Source organism: Lates calcarifer, unplaced genomic scaffold, assembly GCF_001640805.2.
Source record: "Lates calcarifer isolate ASB-BC8 unplaced genomic scaffold, TLL_Latcal_v3 _unitig_5243_quiver_792, whole genome shotgun sequence".
NCBI lineage: Eukaryota > Metazoa > Chordata > Actinopteri > Centropomidae > Lates > Lates calcarifer.
In genome coordinates, this window is record NW_026117390.1 from 1 (window position 1) to 18948 (window position 18948).

At 42.9% G+C, this 18948-nt stretch overlaps 2 protein-coding genes across 2 annotated transcripts; one reads left to right on the forward strand and one right to left on the reverse strand.

Annotated features, from left to right (window-relative positions):
- Positions 1-741: 741 nt before the first annotated feature.
- On the reverse strand, positions 742-1474 carry LOC108874180 (39S ribosomal protein L21, mitochondrial-like). Its single transcript, XM_018662638.2, is given in 2 exon segments — positions 742-1049; positions 1052-1474. Coding segments are annotated over 2 exon segments (591 nt in total). The 5' UTR covers positions 1437-1474; the 3' UTR covers positions 742-843.
- A 749-nt stretch (positions 1475-2223) lies between these two features.
- Positions 2224-18615, forward strand: LOC108874174 (WAS/WASL-interacting protein family member 2). Its single transcript, XM_018662626.2, has 9 exons — positions 2224-2536; positions 2639-2978; positions 8642-8786; positions 9826-9958; positions 10750-10887; positions 11478-12137; positions 14736-14981; positions 16267-16368; positions 16490-18615. The coding sequence occupies exons 3-9, from the start codon at positions 8724-8726 to the stop codon at positions 16531-16533; spliced, it is 1386 nt and encodes a 461-aa protein (XP_018518142.1). The 5' UTR covers positions 2224-2536; positions 2639-2978; positions 8642-8723; the 3' UTR covers positions 16534-18615.
- The last annotated feature ends 333 nt before the right edge of the window (positions 18616-18948 follow it).

Consider the following 18948-nt stretch of genomic DNA (forward strand, 5'->3'; position numbering starts at 1 on the left):
CAAGTTTCAACCAGAAACTGTTTCAAACTTTGTGTTTTGTTCCTCTGATACTTGTCTTGATCTCAGCTGTAGAACATGTTGACAGAGATCGCCGCCATCTTTTTTTTACTCTGTTGATTTGCTAGACTGCACAAAAAAGTGTGAGCTAACGAGGACAACAGGTCTGAGTTTAGTTAAAGTATAAGATGCAGCGAAGATGAAATGTAACTAGTTTGTAGTTTTAAAATCTTCATTGTTTTTAGTTTAAATTGATTAAAAATATATTAATTAGCTTTTATTGTTTTATGTGTGTATCAAGAAAAATGTTAATTATTTCATCACTGCAAACAACAATTCTCTTCATTATCAATACACCTGACAGGTGTTTTCTTCACTAATCATTGATTATTCAGTGCAGAACATGACAAAAATAGTGAAATAAGTTCCTTAAAACCGAAGGGAACATATTCTAATGTCTTCACTTTGTCTCACCAACCGTCAAAACACTAACATGTTGAATTTACCATCAGAAGAAAATGGAAAACAGAGAATATTCACGTTTGTGAGGCTGGTCCAGTGAGTTTTAGGTGTTAATGTCAAAAACACCCAATCAATTGATCAGTATTGATTGGTTTCTGGAGGAATACATTAAGGATCAATAGCATCCACAAACTCATCAAATTAAAAGGCAAAGACGTATTGAAAACACAGACACTGGATATTTCATCATGTCTGTGCAGCGTGTTGTTTATTACAGAGTAAATCCGCCGCTCTCAGTCCGGACATGTTTGTTTACATATTGATAATCGATCAGAACAAATAAACCCGCAGTCTGTGTGAGAAATAATCCAGCCTTCATCTTCATCATGTCAGTCTGGGGGCCAGCTCGATGCTGTTGATCCTCAGCACCGTCTGTGGCTGGATGATGATCTTCTTGCGCTCGAACCGGTGTCTCCTCCAGAACCGCATGTGGACCTTGGGGGAGGACTCGGTCTTCTCCAGCACGGTGGCCTCGACCCGGACCAGCTCCTTCCCCAGCAGCGGCCTGCCGATCAAGGTGAAGTCCTCCGCCCGACCAGCAGCACCTTCTCCATGCGGATCCGCTCCCCGCACTCCGCCTCGATGTGGTTCTCGATCAGGATCAGGTCCTCGTCGGTGACCTTCCACTGACGCCCGGCGAAGTGCACCACGGCGAAGAGTCGCCCGAAGTCCTGCCGCTGGATCCGCTGGTTCACGGTGCTCACCACCGCGGCGTGTCGACCCCGCTCCTCCTCCTCCGAGACCGGGACCGGGCTCGTCTGCTGCGCCCACGGCGGCCTGGACAGCGACGTCTGGGGCACCAGGCCCCCGCTCACGGAGCTCTGTAGCCGGACAGCAGCGGCGGACAGGAGAGGGAGTCTGGGTGACAACATGCTGCATGTCCTCCACAGTCCCGTAAGCCCTCTGCTCACCGCCATCTTTACCGGAAGTGTTTGTCCCTGCGCATGCGTGACTTCTGTAACGACATGCGCGCGCACACGCACACATCATCCAGTCACCTGACTGTTTCTGCTTTTAAACACATTTTATTATCATTTATTCATCATATTAAATGTATTTATTCTCATATTATCCACAAAACTAAATTGGGGGATGAATAGAATCAATAAAATACTTTTCTCTTGATACAGAATCAATCAGTGAAGAAAAAGTAAAAGTTACACAACAGTGAAAAAATAAATACAAGTCCTGCAGCAAACTGACATTAAAATCAGCCTTTCTACAGATATCAGTGCACTTTTTGTTTCATTAGCGCCCCACTAAGTCTGTTTTTATTAACTGTCTTTCTAGTTTTGAACACAGTTGTCCTCAGTTTGTGTCTCATCGTTGTTTTGCATCTGTTTGTGTATCTTTTGCATCGCTTACAGTCATTTTGCACCTCTTTATGTTTTTTTGTGGTCATTTTGCATGTTGTTGTTGTTGTTGTTTTGCGTCTGTTTAATGTTTTTTTTCATCTCTTCTAATCATTTTTCACTCACCGTTGGCATTTGGCATGTTTTTGTGGTCATTTTATTATTCTTTGAGGTCGTTTTCTGTCTCTTTGTGCTCGTTCTGTGTCTGTTTGCAGTTGTTCTGCGGCAACATAGTCGCTTTGTGTCTTGTTGCAGACAAATTAAGTCTCTTTTTGGTCATTTTACATCTTGTTGTAGTAATGTTGTGTGTATTTATGCCTCTTTATGGTCATTTTGTGTCTCTTTGTGGTCATTTTGTGTCTCTTTATGGCCAGTTAGCGTCTCATTGTAGTTATTTGCTCCTCTTTGTGGTCATTTAGTGTCTCTTTTTATTCATTTTGCGTCTCAGTGTGTTTAATTGTTCCTCTTTTTGCAGTAAAGTTACTCACTTCACTCCATGCCTGACGCTGGTCATGAATTACGACCTTGTGGTTTGGAGGTACAATTTCCCGAAGCACCTAAACGCGGCGCTGATGTGCCTCCATTTTGTGTCGGTCGGCCGTTTCCGTGTTTCCGAGCAGGGACCGATTAAACGGTGTCAGCGGGGAGTATGGCTCTGCTCGCAGGTCAGGAGTGCGGGTAAACTTTTTCTCCATAGCTACACGAAACTATTAAAAGTGTCTCTTAGACGCATTTAACCGTTTGTTCTATGCGCTTTCGTATCGCAGAGACGTCTTGTAGGGAGAGCCGGACAGCGCTGCCACTGACAGCCGGGAAGTAAACAGCTAACTGCTAACAGGCTAACCGTTAACGACTAACTGCTAACGGCTAACAGCGGCTAGCGCTAGTGACGGCCACTAGCTGGTGAACCGTCGACAGTAGGCTAACGTTAGCCGGCTAACCTGCGAGTATCTTTGGTGGCGTTAAGTTACATCACCGCGACCTGCCAGCACCCTCCCATCCTAATTTTTTGACAAACTCCTCCGACCACGGATTGCCACAACGGCACTTTCCATTCATGTTGTTTTGGAGGACGAGACTATCAGACCTCCGCTTCATCGAGCCAGGGTAAGTTAAATGTCAGAAGCCGCCGAAGCTAACTTTTACTCCGCCTAAGTTGAAGCTAGCACCAGGTGTGTTTGTTGCAGTGGATATTTACCTGGGAGCGGCTGCACAACCTGCCCAGGCCTGATTAATCCTGTTTTACTGAGCTTCATGTCGGACGGTTTGTATGTTTTCTGCTCCCTGACTGCACCTAAAAAGTAATGTTCACTCCATTACGAGTAGAAGTACTGCGTTATAAACTTTATTTAAGTAAAATATGTAAGGAAAAAGAAAAGTACTCGAAGCAGAGAAGTGGTCTCTGTGAGTATACTTTTATATATTCTATCTGCACGTCTTGAACACTCTTAAAAAAGGTTTTATTTAAACGAAAAAAGGCTTTAGACGGTATGAAAAAGTATTTTAAAAAGTCATTTACAGAAGCTTTAAATAGGCTTTCTTGTCTTAGTCAGTAACATTAGTTATAAAAAGAGAGATTTGTGCAAAAATCCACAGTTCAATTGTTCCAGATCTCTTAGTCTTGATTAACTATCCACTTTGTAATTGATTCATCCGTCCATCCATTCATCCCTCCACTCATTTTCTGCTGCTTATCTATGTCCACGTTATGTTAAATGATGAATTAATTATAGTATTGGGGAGAATAATGGCAAAACTGTGAAATAAATGGACTTTTGTTTCTCATTACACTTAGTATATCACTGCAGGCCTTATATATCTTTAATCCTTTGGCAGCATGGCTCTGAAACAGGTATTAAGTTGTGTTATATGTGGTATTAAATAGTCTTAGATTAAACTTGGTGAACCCTGGAGAAGCCCTGTTTTCATTATCGATGAATCTGATGATTATTTCCTATTGAGAAACAGCTGGTATAAATTCCCACTGCACCACGTGACATTTTCAGATGTCTTGTCAAGCGTCCAAACCCCAAAATTATTCAGTTTACTGTAATCCAAAAGAAGGAAAAGCTGCAAAAAGTCACATGTAAGAAGCTGAAACCACGTAGAGCTGCAGCAGTTAAAGTGCTGAACTAATTACCAGGAATTTTTGCTGATCGATCAATTGATTCAGTCACTTTTCAACTAAAAGTGCAGAGCATTTGATGGTTCCAGCCTCTCAGATGTTGAGAATTTGCTGCTTTTCTTTACCTTACATCACAGTAAGTTAAATATTTGTACATTTTCGACTGCACCTCCTGCTGTAGGATGCTCTTTTCATGTGTTGTTTAGACCAAAGCATTGTCAGGATTAATCAGCAATGAAAATAATCATTAGTTGCAGCCCTAAAACCATGACATTTTTAGATGGTTTTTGCATGAAAGCTTTTAATAAGTTGTCTGAACAGTTGCTGGATAGTGTTTTGTGTTTCAAATCTTAACTAGCTGTCAGATCAGAGTATGTTTCCCTCCGAACTGATGTGGAATAGAAATATAAAGTGTCCTGAAAATGGGAATGCTTTTATCTTGGGTTATTTTCTCAGAAAAAGCCTAGAAACACACACACACACAGAGCCACAGGCCTCAGTGTATTTCCTTAACCACAAAAGCATCCAACTTCCTCATATGCTACCTCCCTCCCCCCCTCACCTCCCCCTCTCCCCCTCCCTGGCTGTATTCCTCTGTGCAGCGTCACACTGTTGATGTGGGGAAACTTTTTCCATTATATGGCTGTTTACCAACTGTTTGGGTGAGCAGCTAAATGGAGCCCAAACCTCAGCGATCATGACCTACTTAGGACCTCACTTTACTTTGATCTCGAAGGGAAAGGATTAGTCCGAATATGGGGGTCAAAGGTCAGGACCTGTTGGTTTTATCAGCATGCTGCTGCCAGTTTTTGTGAGAAGAGGTATTTGCTGCAGAGGAGAGGAAATATTCTTTAATCTTATTTTTAAAAGCAATCAGAACCTTGTATTAAAGAGACACTGATATGAGATTTACATACAACATGTATTCAGATTTTAAACATCCAGTATCTCCTATGTCCTCCTGTGTAGGGCTGCAGTATCAGCATCATTAGTCTGAGTATTCCCTCAGTTGATTTTTATGTCTATAAAATGTGAGAAAATGTTATAAAAAGGCCTGTTTAAAAACTCCCAAAGCCCAAGATCACTCATGGTGATATCTTTTTTAATTCGACTGTCAGTTTACTGTCATATATGACAAATAAAAGTGCAAAACTCTACACATTTGAGAAGCTGTAGACTTAAATGTTTGGTATTGTTGCTAGAAAAATGACTCAAATGATTAATCAGTTTAAAAAAAACAGTTGCAGATTCATTTTTTGTTGATTTATTAATCAAATAACTGATGCAGCTCTTCTCCACAATACTTGAATTGTGCTGTTAATAGTAGACCAGTATTACTGTGCCTTACTTTTCTGAGAATAAGACACTTTAACTTGAATAAGTCAGACTTTTAAAGAGTGTTTTTGAAGCTGAGGAACTTTTTCATAGTCCTAAGAACAGTTGGAGAACTGTGGACACAATGAAAAAGAATGGTCACAGTTCTTAGGACGCCATTTTTAGGGGGTTTTTTAGCTCCTATTTCAGATCAGGTACCCCCCAACATGAGAGTGATGTAAGCGTGCAGTGATTGGTCGAACAGCGATGCAGCATCAGCAGCTGCCATTTTTAATGTGTAAATGTTAGCCGCTCTGAACTTTTTAAAAAGTGGAACAACACGCAGACAAATGAACCAACAGTGAAGTCCAGGTTTTATTTAGACTGTAAATGACAAATCGCTGTTTTAACTTTATGCTCTTGACAGTTTTCTATTTTTAAAAGTCACAAACATATTCCAGACGTTATTTTTAAGAGTAATAAGTTTCGATACCGAGCCTTAAATCTGACCTCAATGAGTTTGAAATGAAGTTGGTCACTCTTCATTTTGCAGCTACTAACAGACAGAGAACAGACTTAACTCTGAGTCTTAACAGTCTTTATTTTGTTCTTCTAGATCCATTCAAGGCGCTCAGTAATTCTTACATCTGTTAATGTTTTGCAGAAATACTTGTGTCAGCAGAAGACCAGCTTTTTTTTCTTGGCATCAGCTGCAATTCAGAAAAGAAAACAATAGATATCCCAAAAATAGAAAATAAAGTCAGCTGCAACAAGCCTTTATTCTGAGTATCTACTAATCTCTGTGAGATGATGTGAGTCCAAACTCATGGTTGTTTAAGGTGTAAATCAAACTTTTAATCCAGTTTACATTCATAAGAATCAGAGTAAAGCTTAATAAATGACTAAAAAGATGAATTAATTATGAAAACTGTCTTTAATCTGATTTGAGTTGTTCGATTAGGAAGTCAATTAACAAAAGTTAAAGCTCTAATTTAGAAGCAGAGAGATTTAAAAACCATGATTAACACCTGAACAGGTCAGCTGTACATGTTATTTTTATCCTCTTCCTAAAAGTAATGCAAACTATTTACTGTACATATCATGAGTTTTGAATGACGTCATTGTTTAGGGTGTGTTACCTGTGGTCAGATGATTAGTCTAATTGTTAGTCTGATGATAAATAACAGGCTTAATGGAAACGCAGCCACTGAAACCAGTCTCTGTCAGCCGTCGTGGACTCAGCAGATTGGGAAATATTTCTTTAAACCCCCCCAAACACTCTCAGTCCGAGTCTGTGCTGCTGCCTTTCCATTTGATGAACCACGTCACTCGCTGACTGGTGAGCTTGCTCGGTGAGATTCCTTTGGTTTCCCTCGGTGAAAACCGGCCCCGACGCTCAGCCCCGGCAGCCTGAGGAATGGAGCGAGGGAGAGGGAAGAGGGTGAGGGTGAGGGCGGGGTGAGGAGCCAACGCTGCCTGCATGAGCCAACAATGGGCCCAGACAGCGAACTGGTTTGGGGAGATCCAGTGACCTGAGTCAGTCATTGTGTGCCGAGCTGACACAGTTAGAGCAGTTTCAGGTACAGGTAGGTTTTATATGGACGGGCAGGAAGTACAGGGTGCAGGAATAAGTTAGCATGTTAGCATTCCCTCGTCCTAAAGTCAATAGATTCTGTCTGCGGTTTTAATTTTCAGGTTTTATTCTCCGACATAAAATGGGTCAGTAAATCCCCCACTCCTGATGTTTGAAGCTTTTACGTGTCTTAAAAAAGGCGGTTGCTAACGAGTGTCTAAATGAGACTACAGAGGTTGTCGGGGACGTTAACATGAAAACCCATCTACTCACCAGTCCACCTTTACAGCCTCGTTGTGTTTCTACTCACGCTCTTTCAAACTCTCACTAACTTTCTAAGAAGAAAGGCTTTTGTAGAAGAGCTCAGAGCTATTTGGTTTGCTGTTTGGTTTGTAGCCTGACATTAGCTTTTTACTTCTGCAGCTTGGATTTAGGCTTCAGAAACTGGACTACAGAAATGATCCTGTAAGTTACAGGAGCGACTGCTGCTGCAAAGCACAAACTCTCAACAGGATTGGAACGAAGTGGTGCAGATATTTCACTGTGGATTTACAGACCCTGAGTCTTGCTGTTAGCATGGGTCTAAAGCTGAGATTTAAAGCCTCTCTCCGTCCGCGGATCCTTGTCGAATCTTCTCCAAACTGCTGCTGATGTTTCCCAGGAGCTGCTTCAGCAACAGCCTCCGTCCACCAAGAATGTCTTCTTTAGAGGAAGAGGGGGAACAGCCGTTTGTTTTCTGCTGTAAAGGAGCAGAACGAAGCTCGTCATCTCATTTTCTCTTTAATGTAATACACATATAAGCAGAAAAATGTCTGTTCATCTGCTGAATATTGAGGGAAAATTGCAAAATGATTCATTGAAACTGGGATCTCTTTTTTCAGTTATGTAAGAGACGATTTCTACAGTTATCTCTCTGGTGTTTTACTCTGATCTGAGTCATGGTTTATAGTAGTCCTAACCTCCCATGACTCAATATACTCACTGTTACAGTCATTTTAACAGACCCACAGGGAGACAGGCCCGTGTTGTGAGCTTCTGGCCAAAGGAGACAAAATAAAAGCTCTTTAATATTGTGCTCTTCACAATAAAACACTTTCACTCAGCAGCTGATGATCAATTCTGAATCAAAAATGTGAAACGCCCTCTGGTTCTGCTTTGTCACTGGTGAGGATTTACTGCTCCTTTACTGGATTTTTTATTATTTCTGCAAAATAAACTGTACTGTGTAAGAAAGTTTTAAAGTTTACATTTTAAAAATAAAATAAAAAAAAATATATAAATGCACAGTTCAGATGGCACGGATTCGACCCGATTGTGACAGTGTCGTTGTCGTGACTGATAAATTTCCCGCTGTGGGCTCGAATATGAACGTTGGGAACACGTCCTTGCCACAGTCTGTCTCTTCATGTGATCCCAGACTGACTCCATGATGATGTGGAGATCAGGTCTCTGAGAACCAGACCATCTTCTGCAGGACTCCTTGTTCTTCTTGTCTCTGAAGATGTCTGGCTGTCTGCAGAACGAGTCTGGGACCGATCAGACGCCTCCCTGATGTGATTGCAGATGAAAATTGAAATGTCTCAAGTGCCCTAAACTTTTAGAGTTCATTTTCCAGTGTGTACTCTGCAGATTTTTCCCATCAAAAGGACCAAAAGTAGATCAAGCAAGAAAGCACACATCCTTTGAAATAAAGAAACGTGTTGCAGCGGTGCCACAAAATTTAGACTTGCACTCAGGTCTTCATTGTTTTCTTTGCAGGAGTCAGTGTGTGTGGTCCCAGCTGAGACAGGGAAGTCGCCTGCTTTAACCCCACACAGAGAGGTGCCAACACAGGGACAGGATGCCTATTCCTCCCCCTCCCCCTCCTCCCCCTGGACCCCCGCCCCCACCCACCTTCAATGAGGTGAGTTATCAGATCTTACAGTGTCTCACATGATGGGACATAATTAATGAAGATACACTGACCTCCACTTTATTAGCTGCGCCTGTATACGCTAATGCAAAAGCCCAGCACAGTATCTTGCCTTTATAAGCTTAAAGCTATGTACGCTTTGCTATCGCTACATAGCTAACGTTAGCATTAGCAGCTGTCAGAGTTCAGCATCAATCTTCATTCCTTTACTCGCTAAGAGCTATTTCTATTTCTATCACTTCTTTCCTTCTACTGTTAGCATGCTAATCAGCTAGCTCCGGCCTGTCTCACCACTTTCCGATAGCGAGTCACTGTAGCGTCCAGACTGCCCTGAAGAGGTTATCTTTAACCTCCTGAGACCTGAGCGTTCAGTTTGTTTGGATTTTTAATTTTTCTAATTTTTTTAGATCAGCTGGACCTTTATTAGTTTAAAAACTAAACCGTGTCTTTAAACAGGAAGTAGTTTTTAACATATATGCAGACAGGGTTTATTTTAGTTTATTTTACTGTACAACAAAATAAAGTTATCAGTGTTTCTGCTGCCTTAACATGGCTGTGCAAGGGTATGAACTACTGCCTTTCATGAAAGATGCACATCATTTTTTAACTAATTTCTTGTTCATTTCTAAGAAATTTGGTCAGGCTACATTGGACTTCAGGGTAAATATTAAGACACTGTGAATAGTCGCTTACAGAAACATGTTTTATTCAGAAGATAAAGAGAAATACTGTAGAGATCTGTGTAAGAGAGTAAGAAAATAAAAAGCCTGGGCAGATGATTCTGTGTTCCTATCTGAACATGAACATTAGAGAAGGTTAATTACAGTAAAATATGCAGCTTCAAGGACCAGAAGTCAAAATCTGAGACATGTGACTTTTGTTTACAATCCCTGATTCTGTTTCGTGTGCAGCCTGAACTCAAACAAACAAAGTCCACAGACGTTCCACTATAACTCAGACCAGAGGAGATGTAGGTGTGATCACAGGCTTTTCATTTTTAGAGACTTCGTTTTGTTTCTTCTCCCCGCAGGCGAACACGAGTCCTCCCAAACTGAGCTCATCCGAGGCTAAAGGCAGAGGAGCGCTGCTGTCAGACATCTGCAAAGGCACCAGGCTGAAGAAGGTCACTGCGGTCAATGACCGGAGCGCTCCCATTCTGGAGAGTGAGTCACATTTCACATTCACACTGAGAAATCAAGATATCACTACCAGACTCCACTGACAAAAACAGGAATTTTACTGAGCAGAATAGGGGAATTGTTGGAGTATAGCTGTTAGCTTCTTTGTGTTCTTTTCTGTTACTTTTGCTTATGTAAAGGATCTGAACGCTTCCTCCACTGCTGAAAATCACACAGTAACACAGACACACTAACAGATGGAGGCAGTGGTATTCCAGCAGCTCCTGTGTTCTGCTCGGTAAAATTCCTGTTTTTCTCAATGGAGTCTGGTACTGATATATAGAAATGTTTCTGGTAAAACAGAAATGTGACTTTACATCTACAGACTCATCAGCTGTGGTAGTTGTTTATGTTGCTTTACTTATCTTTATTAAACAGGACAGTGAAGATTGAACATTATAACCTTCATGAAGGAGGATTTATTACAGGTGTGGTTTCTGCACAGGTAACTGAGCTGGGTCTGAGTTGTGGACTTGAATACACTGTGTGTCCCTGCTTCGTTTTTATAGTAATAAGAAAGAGGAAATGGAAATATTTGCATGGAAAGGAGGAACTAATTCAACACCACCTTTCTGTCGGTGTTTCAGCACGACTCTGACTCTGATCAAAATGTTGTTTGCTAAAGGTTTTTAGTTGAAGAAACATCACAGCTCTTCTCTTTCCTGAGCTCACCCCCCTGTGGTGTCAAAAAACTGTACTCCCCACGTATTTGAATATTTAGATGCTTTCCCCTGTTCTGCCTTCATATTTATCTGTATTGACGTTTTGTTCACCAGAATCAGGAGGCGGCGGCGGCGGTGGCGGTGGAGGTGGTGGAGGAGGAGGAGGTGGAGGTGGAGGTTTTGGAGGAGGAGGGCCAATGGGAATGGGGGGGCTTTTCCAAGGCGGTGTGCCAAAACTACGCCCAGTCGGAGGTAAACATTTATATTTGTGTGTTGGATTTATCCTCATCATTTGTGTAAATAAACACACCAGAGAGGAGAGCTGGAGTCAAAGTCCAGACCTGAAGGGACAGAGCGAACACATCACTGCTGTTACAGCAGGCATCGATCATCAGAAGTTTATTCAGGAATATTCTGCACACAGAAGAGAAACTGAGGAAAAAGGCACTTTCTGCATTTCTCCTGAGCTTCTACTTTTATTTCTCACAGAAATGATTCACAAGTTCACACGAAACAGCAGAGGAGATTTGGAATATAAATAATTCCCAGAAATCCACTGATTTCACTGATGGAGCACGTTTAAATTTATCTGTCTGCATCATAATATTACAATTTAGTATTTAAAATAAAGTTAAACTAAATATTATCAGGTGTACAGGTGTTCCTAATAAAGTGACCTCTGAGTGTGTTTTGCTGTTGATTAAACATTTTTCTCTCCTGTTAGTTTTTCTTTCTCTGGTATTTTATTGGCCAAATGATTTATTGATTAATCCAGAAAGATTGATAAAGAGAATAAATGTTACATGTGTTGTTTTTCCTTTTCCTCTCCGTCCTCCACCCAGATGGTTCAGCCGGTGGTTCGGTGGGCAGATCCGCGCTGAGGCCCCCGGGAGCCCGACCCTCGGCCCCTCGCCCCCCGACGGGCCGCTCCACCTCTCCCTCCCCGCCCAACAAGCCCTCTCCACCGGAGCACCAGCGCTCCCACCGCCCCTCGCTCCCCGACATCTCCCGCCCCTCCAGCGGCAGCTCGTCCACAGGCGGCGGGATGAAGCACAGCACCTCCGCCCCACCTCCTCCTCCGCCCTTCAACAGGGGCGGCCGTGGCAACGCCCCTCCCACCCCCAACCAGAAAGCTCCGCACTCCTCCTCCTCCTCCCACAGCAGAGAGAAGCCCCTCCCTCCGACGCCCAACCGAGGCCCCACCCCTCCCAGCTCTGCGAAGCCGTCTTCCAGCAGACCTCCAACAGGCGGCTCCTCCGCTCCTCCACCTCCCCCGCCCTACAGGCCGCACACATCAGTCTCCAACGGGCCGTCCCATGTAGACGGGGGCGGAGCTCCGGAGCTGCCGCAGAGGCACAACTCCCTGCACAAAAAACACCCGTCAGGAGGCGGCAGCCAGGGACGCAGCCACGCTCCTCCGCCCCCTCCTTCACCATCTCCATCCTCTCAGCAGTCCGCCAGACCTCCACCACCTGCCCGAGAGCCGCCAGGACGCAGAGCAGGTACAACCCACAGCACTGAAAACAGAACATGTTAATCAACTGTGTTCCTGCGTTAAACCCCTGACGCTCACTCAGTCAGTGAGTCACGTTCGCAGGTATAGGGTTTGTTTTCTGAATGAACCGCTGTCATCTCCTTCCATCTTCACTAGTCTTTGTTAATCGCTCCAACGTTTATTTTAACACAGACGGTTCTTTTGATCCTCTCACTTGTAAACTCTCTCCAGACTCTTTGACATGGTTCTTGGTAGAAGAGGTACGTGGTCGTTCGATTGGTCTCGTCTGGACCTGGTTCTCTCCATGCTGGTGTTCATGTTTCTGCCTGTGTTGTGTAAGATCGTGAACCGTCATCCAAACAGTGATAAAATATTGCTGCAAATAGTGTTTTACAACACCACGAAATAACGTGAGGTGTGTTCAGAGTTTTTTTTACCCTCCCTGATCTGCTCCTGATCCTGTTGTGTGGGGGAGGAAAGCTGAGCACGCTCTCTGTGGATTGTCACGATAGCCAATCAGGAAGCACAACAAACAAGACACATCATCATCTGCCATGTTGACTTTCTCTCACTGACTGAATTGATCAGTTAATCCGTTATAGATCAGTTTATTGTGGCCTTGGTGATCGAGGATTACGGCACTTATCATGAATCTCAGCCTCTGAGAGTTTGGGTCTGGTGATGAACCTTCACTCTCTGTTCCAAAAGCACTAATTCATCACTCAGTTATTTAACATTTGAACAGTCCCAGAGATGAAGACCACGCCGGTCTCCGTCCTCAGCTGGAGGAATGCTCATACGAGTTTGGACTCGTTATCTCTGAATGTTTAAAAGCAACGCCGTGTTGAAACGTTTCCTCCGTACGATCACACCCCACTGCAGGTCCTGATCTGAAAATAGAGCAGAGGGCAACGACATGATTTTCTTTGGCTCAGCGTAACGTACATCCAGGCCAGGTGTCTGCACAGGCACTTAGCGTACTGTAGCTTGATATTTCCCCTGATATCTACAGCTGCTTTTGTGTTTTGTCTGTTGGTTTGGGTGGACGCTTCATATAAGACGCCTCTGTATCTGCGTCTCTGTGTCGACGTAGAAATAAATACCGGATTTAAATTTAAGATGTCTACAGTCGATAAACTCATAAACTGTCAGCTGACGGCTGGGTCCTCCTCAGAGCGCTGGAAACACATTCATAATTTGAATTTAGAGTGAACACACGAAACAGGAAGGCACTTGTTAGCTGGGAGCTCCGTGTTGTGATTGGACGACGGAGCAATCCGCCACGAGGCCTCCTGGTTTCTCTGCATTCCTGAAGCCCTGTGGAATATTCCAGCATTCCTCTTCACTTTCACTGTCCCTGCCTTCCCTCCGACTTTTACATACACTCATATTTTATCCTCACTGCCTCTCATTACAGCCTGCTGCTCTTTTACTATCTGATATTTTAAAGTACATGCAAGAGAGGGAAGTGTCATTAGTGCTGCACAAAGTTAGAGTTGGAACTGACAACCTGCAGATTATTAGTTTTGATGAATCATTTTGTCTGTAAATTACCAGAAAACATCTTTAGATGTCTTGTTTTGTTTAACCAAGAGTCAAAAATCCACAGATATTCACTTTATTCATTCATTCATTCATGTGTGACAAAGAAAAGCATCAAATCCTCGTATTTTATTATCTATTGTTAAAAACAGACAATATTTGACATTTTTGCTTTAAAATGTGCTAAAACTATCATTTGATTATCCAAACAGTTGCTGAATGAATTGTTACAACTCTACAACAAACAATCAAACACACAGTTTGGCATTTTTATTGTTAGATCATTAGTTTACAGTATTTAAAGGAGCTACTTAAGTTTTTGCTGTCGCTACATAGCGAACATTAGCATTAACTGCTGTTTTATTACCAATCTAGAAGAAACATTGTTCAGCGTCAAACTTTACTCACCAAGAGCTGTCTCCAGCTGTGGAAAGCAACACCAGTGTTTGCTTCTATTTCTCCTGAAGGTTAGCATGCTAACAAGCTAGCTCCAGCTTCTCTCATCACTTTCCGATAGCAGCTCACTGTAACGTCCAGGCTGCCCTGTAGAAGTAGCTGTGCTCAGAGGGTGTAGTATAACCTCTTGTTTCGTAAACTCTTGGCAAGCGACCATCACGATTCATCGATTAATCTCAGTCGATCAGAGGCAATAAATTAATCTACAGATGCTAATCAATCGGTCATTTATAAAGCAAAAAAATCTCTGGTTCCAGCTCCTCGAGTCTGTTTCATGTCATTTTAAACTGAAAATCTTCGAGGTTTGTTCAGTTTGTCCAACAAAATAAGACGTGACGATGACACAGAGGGCAGGAAATTATGATGAACTCTTTATTTTCTTTTGTTTTAATAGAATAAACAATGAATCCATTGATTAATAATTGAAATAATAGTTATTTCCATAAACATGTGTTCTCTGTAGTTACTGATCATTTAACCAAAGTACAGGCAGCACTAAGTGTCATTAATGCAACAACAATCAACTCGAGTCTTTGTTGAAGTTTTGTTGTTCTCGGTTTTGTGTACCACTTCTTTATATGTGTGTGTGTGTGTGTTGTCCACGCAGCTCCCCAGGTGCCCCCCTCCGGGTCTCGTAACGGCGGTCGGGACGCCCCTCCTCCCCCACCCCCGTACCGCGTCAACAGCTCTGCGATCTCAGAGCCCCACGGCCGAGCGGGAAAACCTCCTCCTCCCTCCTCCTCCATCTCATCCTCCTCCATCTCCTCCAACTCCCGCACCCCGGCCGGACCTCCTCCACCTCCCCCGCCCATCAGGAACGGCCACTCCATCTCCTCCTCCAAGTCCATCATAGGTAAGTCAGGACGGGCGGCTGCAGCGTCCTCACCTTCCTCCTCTTCACCGCTCACTGACAGACAGAGGACAGTAGAAACTCCAGCTGCTGCTCTATTTGTCTTCTACTTCCTCTACATCTCAGAATATCTGCCCCTGCTCTGCTGCTAAAAAAAACAGCCAGGCTTCTTTTCCACTCTTCAGCACTTTCGCACGTGCCGCGACTGAAATCTTGGCAGAGCACGGATCTCAAATGTGAAGACACGTAGGGAAAATAAAACGACCCAGAGAGAGCGTTGGTGCTCGCTTCAAATTGAGGGTTAGGACTGGCTGCTGTTTTCTACATGAAATAAGATGCTGTGACTCCTGACGTTGTCATTCCTCGCACACCGCTCAGTTTTCTTTTTAAACGTACCAGTTACTCTACTCGGCTCTGTGTGTGTGTCTTTATGAGAAGGCGATGGTGATGAATGGCTGTAGATAGGCAAATATCCCACCGCAGCCATGCAAACAGATCTACTTTTTGTTTCCCGTTGCACTGGAACAAATCAGGAAGGAGGGAACGGTTCCTAGATTACTCTGTCAGGGGTTCCTGCACCTCATGCTCAGGCAGAAAACACACTGACAAAGAAACAGGACAATAATGAGAATTAAAGATGAAATATTACCGTCCCGGTGTGTGATTTTATACAGCATGGCGGCATCGTTGGATCAGAGGTGTGACGTGTAGCAGCTGCCTCAGCATCAATCAGAACCTGTCCTGTTTTAGAGTCAGACATCCTCCTCCGCTGCCACCTTCATACCTTTGATACAGGAAAGTGAGGTGGAATATCAGTGCAGTATTCCCGCCTTGCCGTTATTGAAAAAGGCGGAGTAACTGCGTTGTATCACGCAACAAAAGAAGAGTTGACTGACAGGACGGCAGAGGAGGACTTGGTGTCAAAGCAAAGAAGCAAAAGCATTTATTTGGCAGTATTTTATGGATTTAAACCCAGAGCCAAAAGGGAATCTGTTAACATTATTGAAACTTTGTCTGGAGGTAAAACACACCATAAAGTCTGTATATAAAGGAGGTCTGAGGTGGGTGTAAACATTGACTGTACTACAAAGGGAGAGAGTGGAGGAAAGAGGATGAAATGCTTTCTTTGATAATTCATTTCTGCCTTTTACACACATAAATCCAAAACAAAGCAAACCAACTGAACATCAGGAGCTTCAGAGACGGGGTTTATTTCAAACTCTTGTGATTGCTCAACTATAGCTATAAAAATCTTCTAACTGAGCTTCTTTCTTTTCTCTTTCCTCAGACGACTTTGAATCCAAGTTCAACTTCCACCCCATCGAGGACCTTCCACCTCCGGAGGAGTACAGGCATTTCAACAAGGTCTACCCCAGCAAAAACAACAAGGGTACGGGTGCAGTTAGACCTGCAGTTAGAATTTACAGCCTGTTTCTCAGAGTTAATCATTTCTGTTTGTGAAGTGTGAGATCTGTGACCTTTAGTAACCCCTGCCTCTGTGTGTTTTCCAGCCATGATGAGAGGAGCTCCTCCAGCGCCGCCGGTGGGCAGGTGAACAGGCCTCAGCTCAGGACTTGAACTCTCAGTCGGGTGGAGGAGCGTCGGGAGGGAGGAAGTGGTGAAGAAGCACCTGAATAACAAACACACTACAACACAAACACACACACACAGATATATACACTAACACTAAACCACCAGCTGGAAGCACAGTGGCCAAAAAAAAGGAAAGAAAAAAAAAGGTAAACACTACTCGGCGGTCACTTTCTGTTTTTGCACGAGAGAAAAAAAACAAAAAAAACCACTCGGAGGCGAGAAACAGACTCGACCTTTGTGACTGTGACCAGCTCGACCTCTGCAGCTTCTTCTGCTGACGGACGACATATCAGGACCAAACTCCGAACACTTCCACATCTTTTTTAATGCATACTCATGATTATTTTATTCTTTTTTTTGGTGTCAGCAGTAATTTGTGAGGAGTGGGAGAAAAATTCAACACTAGGAATTTTTATTTTCAGCACATGAATTCCCACAAAACTGATAATGCCATGAATGTGGGGGATATTGTTTTTGTTTTGTCTTAAATAGCCATTCCAGCAGTGCCAGGTGAGGGTGCGTTTGATTCATCTCTCTGTCTCAGTGTGCCAAAAGCGGGTGGAGTTAAATGAACTGCAGAGCGAGGGGCAGTTTCCACACTCATTCATATATATGAAACTTTAAACTCTCTTTTTGATCATGGGGCAAAAAGCAGGAAACACAGGGAAGCCTTTCCTGGTTGTTTGAGGTTTTTACATTCAGAGGATTGTTTCCTGCTTTCCTTTCCTTTTGGGGGTTTGTTTTTTTTTTTTTTGTTTCCATCTTCAGGCGATGTTGCACGGCAGGTTAAAACCGAAACACTGTGCACGACGCTCGTTTATGCACTTAAACACTACATCAGGATCGCATTCACATCGATGTAACACAAACATTCGTTCCTAACTTGTCCCTGATGTGTCTAACTAACTGTAGTTCACACAGCCAGCATCGCTCTCCAGACACACTGTGGTTTCTTGTGTGTGGCCACATTTATTACTATTATTTGTTTACTGGACCAAGTTCTGATGATCTTTGGCTGCAGAGTTTTTGGAGGAGTTTATAAGGGATCATTTAACTCTTTTCTCTTTTTTTGCAAAAATTCCTCTTCCAGGGAAGTTGGTCTAAACTCTCAACTCTGTTCTGAATCTATAATTTTACTGTTGCTGCTGGTGGCCCTTTAAAGAAGGACTGTACGACCGGAGGACGACGACATGTTGATAAATTGCTATGCAGTTTGTACAGATTGTAGCTGGTAGCAGCTAACCAAAAAGAAAAAGGAACACTTAAGTGCCAGAGAACTGTTGGTTTAAGAGGATGGAGGATCTTTACTTCACTTTTAAAACACTAAGTACATATTCAAACTAAGAAACCATGCAGGAAAATGAACATAAAGAAAAGCTTGTTCAGGTCAGACTCTTCATTCTCAGTGATGCAGCGCCTCCTGCTGGTCTTTGCCTTACATAAACCTGTTGTCACTCTCATCGGTACCAGTTTTTTGTTTGTTGGGGGGGAGATGATGACAACAAAGTAAATAAGAAACAAGTCTATTTGAAAATGCAATAAATATTGTATATTTACATTAAGGAATATGGTAATCATAGTTATTGATCTATTTTTATGTTGTAAAAAGCTTGTAATATAGGAAAGAGAAATGATTAAGAGTTATAACAATGGTCCAGCTGGTGAGCTTTGGTCTTTGATAGAGCGGACTCTGTAGCACTTCTCTGGATGTTTGGCCATAGGGGTGAATGAGCTGAATGGATGTGTGAGGTTTTGCCAACGAGCCAACGTTTCTACAAAATCCAGTCGGCAGGTAAATTAGTGAACATGGTGAGTGGTGGGTGATTAAAAAAAATACACAAAAAACAACAAATAGAGCTTCACTTCCTGTCCTGGATGTACACTCACCTTGACGCACAGGTGACCCCGTCACGTTTGTCTCCTCATGTTCTCACCTTGTCCACTCTAAAGAGCAAAAACCCTGTGGTCATTTCATGTTAATCAACCATGTTTTTATCATTTGAAATAATTTCAAATAAATGTATTCCTGTTGGGGAAAAGGGTACCTGATGGTGCTGTGTTTTTGTTTTAGTCTTTCTGCTTTGTTTCTGTGTTTTAATGAGTCTGTAGTGATCAGATCCTTTACTGAAGTAACAGTACAGATAACAAAATGTAGAAATACTAGAGGAAATTCTGAATTCAGAAATTTACCAAACTCTGAAGCTGTAACTTTGATAGGACCTGAGGATTTAGTGACATCTAGTGGTGAGAAGTCAAATTGCAACCAGCTGAGTATCCCTCCCCTTCCTCACCTTCTCCCTTAGTGTGTGGGGGAGAGTCTACAGTGGCCTTCAGGTCATTTAAAAACGAGGAAGTCCCTCTAGAGCCAGAGTTTGGT